The sequence below is a fragment of the Palaemon carinicauda genome, chromosome 27 (assembly GCF_036898095.1).
Source record: "Palaemon carinicauda isolate YSFRI2023 chromosome 27, ASM3689809v2, whole genome shotgun sequence".
NCBI classification, from domain to species: domain Eukaryota; kingdom Metazoa; phylum Arthropoda; class Malacostraca; order Decapoda; family Palaemonidae; genus Palaemon; species Palaemon carinicauda.
In genome coordinates, this window is record NC_090751.1 from 19,442,770 (window position 1) to 19,457,769 (window position 15,000).

Genomic DNA, 15,000 nt, shown 5'->3' on the forward strand with positions numbered 1-15,000 from the left:
ACTTTTGTGTGAGGAATAAGAGGCGAATAAAAATATTGTTTTGATCTTGAAATTTTAACTCCTCAGATCTGTTATTGTTGTCCATGTTGACATAAAAAATTGCTTATTTAAAAATGTATTAAGATAAATTTACCAATTTTAGGTTTCTCATAAGGTCTTCCAAAGTCAACAGTTCTTACTAGATTGATCTCATAATATATCTGTGAATTAACTTTTGTAATGGTATTGTGAAGTTTATCACATCAGAGCTATTGCTGTTGTTAGATATTGCAAATTAAACATGTAAAAGTGGAATCTTCTAGAGTTGACTCGACCAGGGCGCAAAATCAGCTTTTTCTTATAATAGTATTTAAAGATGACAAGTACAAGCTTATTATTATTATTATTATTATTATTATTATTATTATTATTATTATTATTATTACTTGCTAAGCTACAACCCTAATTGGAAAAGCAGAATGTTATATGCCCAAGGGCTTCAACCGGGAAAATAGCCCTGTGGAGAAAGGAAATGAGGAAATAAATAAAACATTTTAAGAACAGTAACAACATTAAAATGAATCTCTCATATAAACTGTAAAATCTTTAGAAAAAAAAAACAAGAGGAAGAGAACTCTACCCCAAGACTGTGGACAGTGGACTTTTGGCATATACAGTATATGTTTATATGACTGTAAGTTATTAAAAGCATGCACACACTCAATCATTTATAGTAATCAAATAAGCAGCAACATAAACTACCCAAGGTATATTCATAACCTAAAAGAACAAGTTCAGAAACCGTTTCCTATTACATGTATTAAGAAGCCATTATGCAAACCATTTTTTTTTTACAAATATGTGTGTTAAAAAAAAAAAAAAAAAAAGGCTTGAGTATGCCCAGCTATTGTGTTGAAACTAAACTTGAGATGGGTTATAACGTTTGGTAAAGTGGGCAGTGCGTTGTCAAGTACAGCTGAGAGATGTCTACTGTATATATATACTTTGGTTTTTAATTACTGACATGTTTGTATCCGAGGAAACACAAGGTAGATTATAGCTTTTTCAAATTGATTTGTAATTGTGTAATAAGCACAGGAACAAATATAAATTATTGTAAAGAAACAAGCAACCAGTAAAGGATCTTTTTATAGTGAATATATATTTATTTTTATTTTCATAGTCATTGTGACGTCAGTTTACACTTATCAATCCATCAATGTCGATTTATCTGTCACTATCAGTATTTCTTGAATCATAAAACCGGGCTTGCTAGTAAGCAAGAGTAGGTAGTTATATAACTAAGCAGGCAATAGTAAGTTATTATATAAGAGATGAAATCCTTTAACTCACCTCTCTTCCGGGACCAGGCCTGTTTTGGGTAGGGTTCCACTGGGTCTTTAACCCCCCTACCACCCCCACCCCCTAAAAAAATTTACTCGAGTAAAAAGCGCATACGCTTTGTACTCAAGGCCACCAAGTCTTCGGCTGCTTCTTTCGACCAATGAACAAAACAATCCTGACTCATTGCCCCTTCCAGGTAAGACACATCATTAAATGATGATTGTGATGGTAAATTGATGTTTGTGATTGTAATGTTCGAATTCTTCTACCATGGGATCATATCAGCTTCGTGTCACAGGCCGTCACCAGTCCCTTGTCAGGAAATGTCTCCGACACACCCCTTGAGTTCGTCTGGTGCCTAACCAAACAATGGGATGTTTGTGTTTATGATTGACACCCCGGTATTTGAATGCTTGTGGAGACAGACTTGCTAGAAGCATGACTTTGTCAGAGGTTGAAATAGTGACTCTGATAATGCTAAGAACCCTGGAGAGAGAGAGAGAGAGAGAGAGAGAGAGAGAGAGAGAGAGAGAGAGAGAGAGAGAGAGAGAGAGAGAGAGAGAGAGAATTGTATGACTGTTTTCATCCCCTTGGGGTTAAGATTACCTCATCGAGGCCTTGTGACGGAAGTTGAGGAGGCATTAATACGCTATTTAGACAACACAAGTATTTATATGCCCCCAAGGGGTCGCATAAAGGGGACAATTGGATGTTTATATTCAATGGCCTTTGTCGATATGGTTGACATTGGCATGAAAAGATATAATATAATAAAGGTACCATAATATAATCTAGATTAGTCTGTTACATTCTGCGGCTTTTTGGAGTTGGGTCCGATGGCGGTTACAGTGAAAAATAAAACATGGCATACTTCTTGATTTATGTGTTGCTTGCTGCACATACATTACAGCCTTCCTTATTTCAAATTGATATGCGTTCTAACACACGTCTGTTATTTCCCTTTCACCCACCTATCTTCAGGAGCGCTTCACAACTTTCAGCTAACAACCAGGAAAGGAATCACAGGATTTCATAGAAAACGCCCGTGTCATATCCTTTCCTTTCCGACTCCACCGTTTGGGTGAGGGTTGGGTCGTGAGGAGAGAGAGAGAGAGAGAGAGAGAGAGAGAGAGAGAGAGAGAGAGAGAGAGAGAGAGAGAATCTGTTAATGCCTGAGCATGAATTAGTAAAAAAATAAACATCTCGCTTCATGTTCTCATGAATTCATACCCTTTAAGAAACTTAAATTAGAGAGAGAGAGAGAGAGAGAGAGAGAGAGAGAGAGAGAGAGAGAGAGAGAGAGAGAGAGAGAGAGAGAGAGAGAGGTAATCTGACAATGCTAGACCATGAATTAGTATCATGTTCTTATGAATTCATACCCTCTAAGAAACTTGAATTATTGAGTCTCAGCTATCTTTAATTTCAATGTTTAAATGAGGCACGAAAGTTAATTATAATATTTTCGTTACGATTTTCTCATTTGTTATATTGACAAACAAATAATTCACTCGGCCTACACCAAGTTTGACAGGTCTGGCAGAAAATATCTCGTGAGGGATGAGGTATGGCAACAGCAGAATTAGAAGAAGAATTTGGGAATTTATTAAAATATATTAGATATCACGATTCTTTCTTGGAATTCTTACTTCAAAGTTTTTAAGGGAGTGTCTCTCTCTCCCTCTCTCTCTCTCTCTCTCTCTCTCTCTCTCTCTCTCTCTCTCTCTCTCTCTCTCTCTCTCTCTCTCTCTCTCTCTTGAAAAGTATGCAAATCATTCAAGTATCACTTTGATTCCGAGTCTGACCTTTAATTTACGGGACTCTTTCTCATAAATAGAATTGGCTAGAATGAAAGGCTCCCATATGGAAGACTGGAGACGGAATTCTCGCATAAAAGAACAGACCCTAGATGACGCCAGGGAGACGCCCCCCCTCCCCATCTCCTCCCACCCTTAAACCCCTTATGTCACTTTGGCCCACCTTTCTTTTTCAGGGATTATTATTCCTCCTTCTCCCCCTCCCTCCTTTTCCGACCGCGCGCCGCCACCATTTGAATGCGTCGCTTGCATGTCTCATGGTTTTGCATATTCTTCCAGACTAGGTAACAGGGAACAGCTGCACTCCTGATGGGGGTTACTGCGAACCCGTGTACTGTACCGAATGCAACTCGGTGCTGCCCGGTCTTGGTCACATATGCTGGAATTCGTTGGCTGAATATCAATTTTATTGACTGTAAGATTTTGTTTATCCTCATACAAAGTTGAAAATCACTTTCTTTTATTTACGCATGTTATATTTATGAATATAATACTGTAATTGCATAGGATTTACCTATCTTGATTAATGCATTTTCGTTTATAATGTGCATCCAAATTACCAGATTTAAAACTTAATTTAATAGAGGAACAATGTTGTTACCACAAAAGAAATGAACTTGCTGCCATTAAACTTTGTTGTATTAACTCCAATCGTGAAAACAACTTTCATTAGCATAGTTCCACCACGTACTGATCTGTCAATACGAATTGGCTCGTGTTGGTCCTGACTAAAAACAATTATTTTGAGGTGAAACTGGTTTATGGATGCCGTACAAGCAACGGACGCTTCCATTCCAGTTCGAAAGACCTTGCCACATTGCCTAGACGTTGCTTGTTGAAATATGGATAAACAAACTTATTGTGCTTGCATTCTGAATTGACTTAACCAGTTGTTAAAATCACCAAAAGGGGATAAATGCTTGAGAAAGGTTAACAAGGAGAAATGAACCGTTACAAATTTACAAAAGTAAATTTACAAAAGTTCTGATTAATGCTTATGGGATGTTGCTTTTTTTTTTTCAATAAAACACCTTATTGAAAGATTGGACATCTGTAAAAAAAGTAATCATTTGTATATGATGAAGTGGCAAAGTCTCCTAGACATTAGTATAGGATCTGCAATCTAGATAACAGTAGTAGTTTTAAGGATGCTAAGGTATAAACAGGGCTTTGACCTTGTAGGGTATGAAAGAATGTTCAAGAAGATGACCATATAGGACTCTTGTAGGAATTGACAAGGATTCTTAAATTGTTGATCAAAATGACAAGCCTAGCAAGTAAAAGTGCACCGGGGAGTGGGTTTAGTATTCAGACATTCAGCTTTAAAAAAAAAAAAAAAAAAAAAGACTTGTTACTACGCAGCTTCACTATCTTGTCTACGATGCTCTCGATAAAAATTGCCCTAAAAATCCAAGGCTAATTGATTAGATTCAAAGATCAATAAGTTGTAGTAAACATCTGTCGAAGTTCATCAAACTGTAGAGAATTTTTAAGCTCTATCGCTATTCTTGTGAAACGTCGACAAAATCTATGTATGCTGAATACTGAGGGTACACTTGGAATATCAAGTTTTACTATTCTATTGTAATATGACTTGGATAAGTGTGAAGTAAACACACACGCACACAAACACACACACGCACATATATATATGTATATATATATATATATATATATATATATATATATATATATATATATATATATATATATATATATTTATGTTTGTGTATATACATATGTATATATGTGTGTGTATATATATATATATATATATATATATATATATATATATATATATATATATATATATATATATATATATATATATATATATTATGTATGTGTAGAAAGAATAAGGGGGCTGCTATTTTTTTTATGGAATGTTGTGAATAAAAGATGGTCATATCAAGATTGTTTGCAAAGACTAAATTTTTAGAGACTTTCTTAAGTTACCGCCTTTTTCGGTTTTTCTATACTGTACATTGTGCCCCCCCCCCCCCGTATGTACGTGTGTTTGTAGCATCAGAGCTGGGTGAAACACAATATATTATTATTATTATTATTATTATTATTATTGAAGGTAGCTGTTTTCATGTAAGCTTTATTGATAGTAGAATATTTTTCTTCTTCTTCTTCTTCTTCTTCTTCTTCTTCTTCTTCTTCTTCTTCTTCTTCTTCTTCTTCTTCTTCTTCTTCTTCTTATTATTATTATTATTATTATTATTATTATTATTATTATTTATCGAAAGTATCTGATTTTCATATAAACATCATTGATAATAGGAAAATAAGGTCATTATTCTTATTATTATTATTATTAGTAGTAGTAGTAGTAGTAGTAGTAGTAGTATTTTTGTTGTTTTTGTCGTTGTGAATCGAATGCTGCAATCAGATTCTACTATCCCTGAACAAAACGTGAAGCGATAAATGAAATGTTTTCGAGTCATGTGTCAAAACCTTCATTACTTACGCTTCCATTTTTCCCGCTTCTTTAAAGACCTGATGTCACGTTGGAGCCACAAAATTGTGATGAGAAGACTTTGAGATATGTACAGGTACGCCACAGGCATCCCGGGGGTTAACGATGGCTTCGTGTTATAGAAGTTTATGTGCTTAGGTTTTTATTCTACTTTATTTGCAGTTTTTTTTTTTTTTTTTTTTTCTTTTTTTTTTTTTTTTTTTTGTAGGTTTAGAAATTTTTTTTTTATATTTCCCGTTAAGATTTTTTTTTTTAATTTCTTATTTGTAATATTCCCTTTTAAAACTTAGGTTTTTATTATATTTAATTGCAATTTTGTTGAAGTAGCCTTTTTTTCTGTAGTTTTAGAAAAATTACTATTTTTTTCAATATTCTTCGTTATTAAGATATTTTTTTCATGAATTTCTTATTTGTAATATTTCCTTTTCAATGTTTCTTTTTATGTTATTAAGATTGACTTTGCAATGTTTGTCTTCAGTAACATTACGAATTTGGGAGTTTCTTATTAGTAAAGATTTCTCTTTTCTGCGTTGTTTGGTAATGTTTCTTTCATTAGATTTTTATTTTCTTTTACTATTTCTTATTAATACTGCTTCCGTTATTTGTTTATTTGTATGAAGTAATTAATAATTAAAGCAGTATGTGTACATCTGTATCTTTTGTATAAATAAATTTTATAAACTGTCCACGTTTTGGTTTTGTTCACTCATTATTACGTTCAGGAAAAATAATTTTCGTGACTAATTCAATTAGCGGTCGTGGAATTATGAAAATTCTTAACACCATGGGAGACTTAGAAATTAGATTTTTATTTAATTTCAAGGATATTACTTTTAAAAAAGGCCTCCGTCTGCGAAAAGTTAATTTGTAGAGATTACGTGTTACGTTCTGTTTAATCGACACGCTTTGGTGCTACTGTTCTCGCCCCGCCCGCGACTTGAAATTAACTCCGCCCATGGCTACGACCCCGCCCACAAATCATCCAAGTGTTTCGCCAAAAAGACCAATTCTTATGTCTGTCGCTGTTTTCAAGGTCAAGGGGGAGAATATTTTGAGTGGTGTGTCTGGTGCAACTTTGAAGTAAGTTGGCATCTATTTATTCGAAGCTAAAAAAAAGATATATTGAATAAATAATTCTGAAATAGATATAATTCTAGTGATTTTTTTTTAACCTAAGTGTTTAGATTACTTGATCAGGGGGATTTTAGTGCCGGGAGAATAAGGAAGGTGAGATGGGATAGGGGGAGGGGTGCCATAAGGGAAGAGAAGAGGATTTTAGGAAAACGGAGTCTCTCAGTCCCGACAGTCGACAGACTCGACACACACTCAAACGATTCTCTCTCTCTCAGTGTAAGGCCAGACACCGTCGTGTGAGGATGCTCTGGGTCCGCCGCGGTGATGCTCCAATGGTTGTGAGAACTTTCATACGACTCGAAGCGATAATTCTTGAATGATATGATCTGAACTCGAAATATTATTGAACTTTGTAAACTAGTGGGTCTGTTTTATTAAGGTCTTTTATGTATATTGTTCTTTGGAAAAAATATATGTATGTAAAAAAGTGTTTTCCTTTGTGTTACGATGGTTGAACTTGAAGGAAACTTCAAGCGACTTTTTTGAAACGTGGAAGCAGTAAGAGGAAGAGCTGTTTTAAATAAAAAGTTGGAGCAATATGGACGCATACCTGCTTATTTTCATCCTGGGATTAGTCGCAGCTAACGAAGGTGAGATTCTTTATATGTTTTTTTTATAGAAATATGCCTTTGTTTCATATTGAAATGTGATATTCCTTGAAGATATGTGGTTTGAGTGTAAATTATTTCAATATTTTCTCTAATATTTTTTTTACATTTTTTCCTTTCTTATATCACCCAAAACTTCTTAGGACTCATAATTTCTCTCTCATATTACTCTGCCCACATTCATCATGCTTTGCTATATTTAGATATCTCTGTAAACTTGTCAAGCATCATAGAAGCGGGAAGTCGATTTATCAAAATAGTGAAACGAATCGGAGTGAGATTGCTATGAAGTCAAAACTCTACGGGTTTAGCACATACAGTTTCGACTCGCGCAGCAGCCCCTCTGGTCGTAGGTGAACCACCTCTATTAAAGTTGCTTGAAATTTCACTTTGAAAAAAAAAAAGTTGTTGTCATAGACTGCGTTAAGGGTGATATGTTGGCGTATCTTATTCTTTTGCAGGACTCCACGGCGTATTTGTTTGTAGTTTTAACCGTAAGAGTTGACAACGAGTTTTATATTTATCTTCAAACTTCTGTTATTTTGAATGAATATAACAATTTCTCTTATTGGTATTCTATTGCGTGTCGTTTTTCATATCACCATATTGATTTAATAACGGCTATATATTAGCCTGTTATATATGTTAAATTTATGTTGATCTTAAAACATATTTAGAATTTGTTAATTTGTCTCATGGAAATGGAAAGTTACTTGGTAATGTACTAAATGCTGCTATGTCCACGCGTGCGCGCGCATGTCCGCACCAATACACATAGCTTGAAGTAAGTTCTCACAGATCACCAATACACATAGGTTGAAGTAAGTTCGCATAGATCATATTTCAAAGGAGAAATTATGAAGTCAGTACAAGATTCATCGCAATTTTATATCACAATTCTTTCCACATTTTGGTAATGAATATTGTCTTTGAAATTCGGCATTTGACATCAAAGTTGGAAATTGTGACTCGGTTGATTGGTCTCTCCCGGATGAAAACAGATTAAACAAAAGCGCCTAAAGAAGGGAAGGTTGGAGTTCATGTGCAAACATAACAATTTTTGAGGCTCTCGACAATACGAGCTGATTGCTCATACTACGTGTGGCCTGTTGTGCAAACGACCAATGAAATCGTTTTTGTTTTCGTGGTTATTGTTACTTTGTGTATCATATCAGTATTAAGATTGAATATATATTTTTTCTGTTATTTGTCAATAGGTCTCCTCTGTCTTTATCAATGCTTGCTGATTCATAAAGGGATAAGTCGGAAAATTATCCAACTTGCTTGCTACCCTTCAGTAAATAGAATGTCGATTTCAAAGGGAATAATTGAAAACAATATTTATTGGCGAAACGAGAGCAAAACAAAACCAACATATTTGCAGTTAAATACAAAATAAGATTATTAATTAATGTATATATATATATATATATATATATATATATATATATATATATATATATATATATATATAAAATCTCATATTGTTAGTTTATATGAAATTCATGTTAATGAAGGGTAGTGGACGACTGGCATCGAATTATTTATTAAATTGGTGGAATTAAGTAGAACAGATAAGAGGGAAGTTGCTTTGCGTTCAGTTATTCAACAACAACAACGGCAATAAATCATCATTATCATTACTATTTTTATTACTACTGCTGCTCTTAATTATGGATTACCTTGTGATCTCTACAAACATTTGGCGTTTCTTTCAAGAGTCCCTCCTTTTATTAAGTTTTGTAAACTACTAAGATTCCCCTTATACTGAATCTTTTAAAATGTTATTTTACCTAAGAATTGCCGATCTCAATATAGAAAGATGGCGTCGTAATTTCACAGGTAATCGGCAACGTATTGTCCTAGCTCACAAATAATTTAGTTTTACGAAGTTTTCTGGTCATTTCGCTGTGGAATATCTGGATGGATATAGGTTACGGTGAATTGTCCCCGGGAAATCATTCTTACTTTGAAAGAAGAGGTGAGAGTAAAATTATTCCTTGATAGTGAAAATTAAAGTAAAATTATAACTTGATAGGTGAAAATTAGAGTAAGATTATTCCTTGATAGTGAAAGTTATAATGAAATTATTTCTTGATAGTGAAAATTATAGTAAAATTATTCCTTGATAGTGAAAATTAAAGTAAAATTATAACTTGATAGGTGAAAATTAGAGTAAGATTATTCCTTGATAGTGAAAGTTATAATGAAATTATTTCTTGATAGTGAAAATTATAGTAAAATTATTCCTTGATAGTGAAAATTAAAGTAAAATTATAACTTGATAGGTGAAAATTAGAGTAAGATTATTCCTTGATAGTGAAAGTTATAATGAAATTATTTCTTGATAGTGAAAATTATAGTAAAATTATTCCTTGATAGTGAAAATTAGAATAAAATTCACAAAATCTCTCCTTTTAAAGTTACTGTAGATCAATTATCATATTTCCCTCTGTAAAGAAATATATATTCAGCTTTAAAACTATTTTTTTTTCACGTTATGTGTTTATTATGTGGGAAAATATAATTTTGTTAAGTTCTTCAGACTCGGTTTTTGTTTTATCGAAATTTGTATTTCATACTTTGCGTGTAGAGGCTGAATATTTTTCATCGATGAAGAACAGATAGAGTAACTCGTTTTTTTATAGGTGAGATTGTATGACAATTTAATGTGTTAATTCAAAGCATTCTTTAATGTATTTAATTCAAGCTAAAAATTTCCATCTGCTCTTACTTATACAAGCCCTCTATATGACCTATCCTAGTAAAAGTTACGCAACAAATTGATATAATAGGTGTTTTAATAATGATTATTTCTTATAAAAACCCCTTATATTAATGCTCCTAGAAAAAGTTATGGAACAAATTGGCATAATAGGTGTTTTAATAATGATTATAAAACGGTTCATAATTCCTGTCTGGAACAGGTTATATGGGGTATAGGTTTTCCTGTTCCTGTCCCCCTACTGCCATGACAAGTAGTAATTATGGTTTCTGTTTGATTACCTTCCTTGTTCGCTTTCTTTAGTATAGAAGTGTAGTCTTTTGAAACTAGTTGCTTGACTTGATCTTTGGGTATTAATTGCCTATTTTATATTTTTTTTTTTATATTTTTTTTTCACTGTATCTGGTATGATTCAATTAACCTATTTTTATATACAAATATTCTTTTATGCTTTATTGTTGTTGGGAAAGTTGGCTTAAAAGCATTGTAACTCTTGTTTTAAAGACGTATTGGGTACTTTATATTTATTAGTAGGGTTGATTTTTATTTATTTTATATTAGTGTAATTGCAAGAAAAACTACACCTAGAGCTTTGTCTACAAGGGTTTTGATAAAATTTATATCATGTGCTATAATATATTTGACAAAGCCCTTGTAGACAGAGATTTAGGTAAATTTTTCTTGCAATAAGATTAATACAAAATACTTAAAAATCAACCCTAGTAATAAATACAAAGCACACAATAGGTCTCCAACACAAGAGTTACAATTCTTTTCAACCAACTCTCCCAAGTTACAATCCTTTTCAACCAACTCTCCCAACAACTGTAAGGTGTAAAAGAATATTTATATATATCATAAAACAGGTATCTCCAATAGAATCATACTGGGTACAGTGAAAAAAAAAGAAATACGAAAACAGACTTTGATATCCATACTAATCAAGCATATTTTAAAGTATCAATCAGTCAGTCAATAATTATTTGTGTGGACCATCTTCCTCTTGTGTTTTCATCTTGAGAGAAAGGGCCTTTATTGATCTGTGTCTTGGCCATTCCTCTGAGTGAACACGACGCCGAAGGTCCCCCCCTGTGAAGTCAACCTGAAGTCTCGATGTCTCCTCTACCTGTCTGGATGTTAATGACGTTTAGTCGGGCTTCACAGTTTTTTAAGACTTAAGCCGAGTGTGAAATGAAACAGCTCCTTTTAAGTGGTACCTGTGTGCGTATCAGAGGCTGTTGTTTACTGGTTGGGGATTTTTTTGTCTTCTTCACTGAACAAGGGTGTTGCTGTGTCTTGCTGTTGTTTTGACAGGGAAGGATACGGGGCTGAAATATTTATTTTTGGTTATTAGATTGCTTATTCATTCCTTCATATAATTGGGTTGAAATATTTATTTTTAGTTATTAGATTGTTTATTCATTCCTTCATATAATTGGGCTGAAATATTTATTTTTGGTTATTAGATTGTTTATTCATTCCTTCATATAATTGGGCTGAAATATTTATTTTTGGTTATTAGATTGCTTATTCATTCCTTCATATAATGGGGCTGAAATATTTATTTTTGGTTATTAGATTGTTTATTCATTCCTTCATATAATTGAATTTATATTTTTGTTGATTGTGATGCTTTTTTATGTACTTTAGAGTAGAGTTACTAATATCTTTTATATAATTGAATATATTTATATTATTGTTACCTATGATACGTTTTTCTGCTATTTTCCCCTGTTGGAACTCTTGGGCTTATAGCATCCTGCTTTCCCAACTAGGGTTGTAGCTTAGCTTATAATAGTAATAATGATGATGATGATAATAATAATAGGGTAGAATTACTAGTATCCATCAATAGAGTATATGGTGGATTTTTTGCTAGCGATAAAAGAAGTAAAACTAATATCCGTTTTCCCTCTCTCTCAAAAAAAAAAAAAAGAAAAAAAAAAACCTAGAATGCCCAAAGCTATCCCTCATACGGAACATTTCTTTTTTTGGTCCAGTAATAATAATGATGATGATAATAATAATAATAATAATAATAATAGGGTATAATTACTAGTATCCATCAATAGAGTATATGGTGGATTTTTTTGCTAGCGATAAAAAAAGTAAAACTAATATCCGTTTCCCCCCCCCCAAAAAAAAAAATAAAAAAAAAACTAGAATGCCCAAAGCTATCCCTCATACGGAACTTTTTTTTTTTTTTTTTTTTTTTTTTTTTTTTTTTCTCTCTCTCTCTCTCTCTCTCTCTCTCTCTCTCTCTCTCTCTCTCTCTCTCTCTCTCTCTCCCCATGGGTTGCACCTGTACCCATGGCTTCGATATCAGGATATGAAGCCAGGCACCAGGCGGGGAATTCTATCACAGAATCGAGCGCTGAAAAGTTATTGGCATAGTCGATTTACGGCGCAGCACCTTTCAATATCGTTGATGGCTGGGCTGGAAGCCTGTTTGTTTTGGAATATATTTGGGTGTTCTTGTTCATATTAAGAATGGAAGATTCTGCACATTCGTCTTTCTCAGGATTCATTCAACCTGCATCTTTATGCTTTGTTTTTTTTAATTAGATTCTGTACATTCCTTTTTCTCAGGATTCATTCAACCTGCATCTTTATGCTTTGTTTCTTTTTTAATTAGATTCTGCACATTCCTCTTTCTCAGGATTCATTCAATCTGCATCTTTATGCTTTTTTTTTTTAATTAGATTCTGCACATTCCTTTTTCTCAGGATTCATTCAACCTGCAACTTTATACTTTGTTGTTTTTTTTAATTAGATTCTGCACATTCCTTTTTCTCAGGATTCATTCAACCTGCAACTTTATACTTTGTTTTTTTTTTTTTAATTAGATTCTGCACATTCCTTTTTCTCAGGATTCATTCAACCTGCATCTTTATGCTTTTTTTTTTTTTTTTTTTTTAATTAGATTCTGCACATTCCTCTTTCTCAGGATTCATTCAACCTGCATCTTTATGCTTTGTTTTTTCTTAATTAGATTCTGCACATTTCTTTTTCTTTTGATTCTTTCAACCTTAATTTTTATGTTTTGTTGTGTTTTTGAGAATTAGATTCTGCATATTCCTCTTTCTTATAATTCATTCAACCTGCATCTTTGTGTTTTTTATTAGATTCTACGCATACCTCTTTCTCATGATTCATTCAACCTGCATCTTTATGTTTGTTTGTTTTTTTCAATAATATATTCTGCACATTCCCCTTATGATTCATTCAACCTAGATTTTTTTTCTTTGTATTTTAATCGCTTTATGTATCCATTCATATACGATTTATTATTATTATAATTATTATTATTATTATTATTATTATTATTATTATTATTACTTGCTAATCTACAACCCTAGTTAGAAAAGCAGGAAACTATAAGCCCAAGGACCCTAACAGGGAGAATAGCCCAGTGAGGAAAGGAAACTAGGAAAAATGAAATATTTTAAGAGCATTTACAACATTAAAATAAATATTTCCCATATACTGTAAACTATAAAAACTACTACAAAACAAGAGGAAGGGAACTTAGATAAAATAAGTGTGCCTAAGTGTACCGTTAAGCAAGAGAACTCTAACCCAAGACAGTGGAAAACCATGGTACTGAGGCTATGTGCTTGTTCATAAAAGAAAATCCTATTAATTTTTTGTCATTTCCACCATTCTAACTGTACCCTTAAGCAAGAGAACTCTAACCCAAGACAGTGGAAAACCATGGTACTGAGGCTATGCGCTTGTTCATAAAAGAAAATCCCATTAATTTGTTGTCATTTCCACCAATCTAACTTGCATTTGGATATTCGTAAACTGTATATCAAAATGGTTGTTAGTCCAGACTCGTTAAGACTTTTAAAACAATCGTAATTATTTGCATATAAATGTATGCGGTTGCTCTGCAGATCTGTTAGCTATCGAATCCTAATCAACCATCTCTCTCTTTCTCTCCCATTTTAGGCTTGCCTCCATCATCTTGTTATATCTATTCCCTCTTAGGCTTCAATGCCTCCTATTTATATCCTATGTCACTTAACCGATCCCGCCCACCGTATCTTACCGACAATCTATTCTTACCTCCTCCGCCCACGTTGCTTCTACCCACCCACCACTCTTGGTGTGTAGCTCGTTCACGCCCGTGTTTGCTGAAGTCTTATAATTGATGCGACATGTGGACTCACAGGCTAAAGACAATCTCTTAATTATCGCCAGGAGGATCTTACTGACTTTGCATGTGACTTATCGGGTTAATGTTCCTTTTGGGCGATCATCGTGCATCTGGATGCAAGAGTTATCTTGCAACATCTGAAAAAAGAAAGATCTCGTTTATTACCTTGTGTATTTCTTAACGCCTCAGGGGTGAATAGTAGCAAACTTGTAAAGGAAGTAATATCAATAATTATTTAGATTCAAAGGAGGGATGAACGAGATCTGTTTTTTTTTTCTCTCTCTCTCTTTTTAAGTAATAAATGGTTATGTCTTTTTTACGGTCTGATCCATTAGATGCGTGAATTTTGTACCCACGGGGAGATTAAGTCGTTTCTAAAGATCGGGTAATCAGTGAGATGTTTGCTGATATGAATAGATGTCACTTCAATGAACAGAGGAGATTTGATAATGAAATAATATTTTTTAAAAATGTCGGGGATGCAACCGAGTTTTTTTTCTTCCCGGTGAGTTTAATTCACTACCATCACTCATTATTATTATTATTATTATTATTATTATTATTATTATTATTTTGTTGTTGTTGCTGGTATTACTATTTTTATTTTTTCTGCGTACATGTTACTCCGTATTCATCATGTTATTCTTAAAGTGTTTATATATATATATATATATATATATATATATATATATATATATATATAATTGTGTGTGTGTGTGTGTGTGTGTGTGTATATATATAATATATATATA

The 15,000-nt window shown here is 33.0% G+C and overlaps 1 protein-coding gene across 1 annotated transcript in view; it reads left to right on the top strand.

Annotated features, from left to right (window-relative positions):
* Window positions 1-6,921: 6,921 nt before the first annotated feature.
* Window positions 6,922-15,000, top strand: part of LOC137620586 (protein sax-3-like) — a 27,201-nt gene continuing 19,122 nt past the window's right edge. The window contains exon 1 of the mRNA XM_068350841.1: window positions 6,922-7,343. Within this exon, the coding sequence (XP_068206942.1) occupies window positions 7,292-7,343 (52 nt within the window). The 5' untranslated portion in view covers window positions 6,922-7,291. The remainder of the gene's footprint in view (window positions 7,344-15,000) is intronic.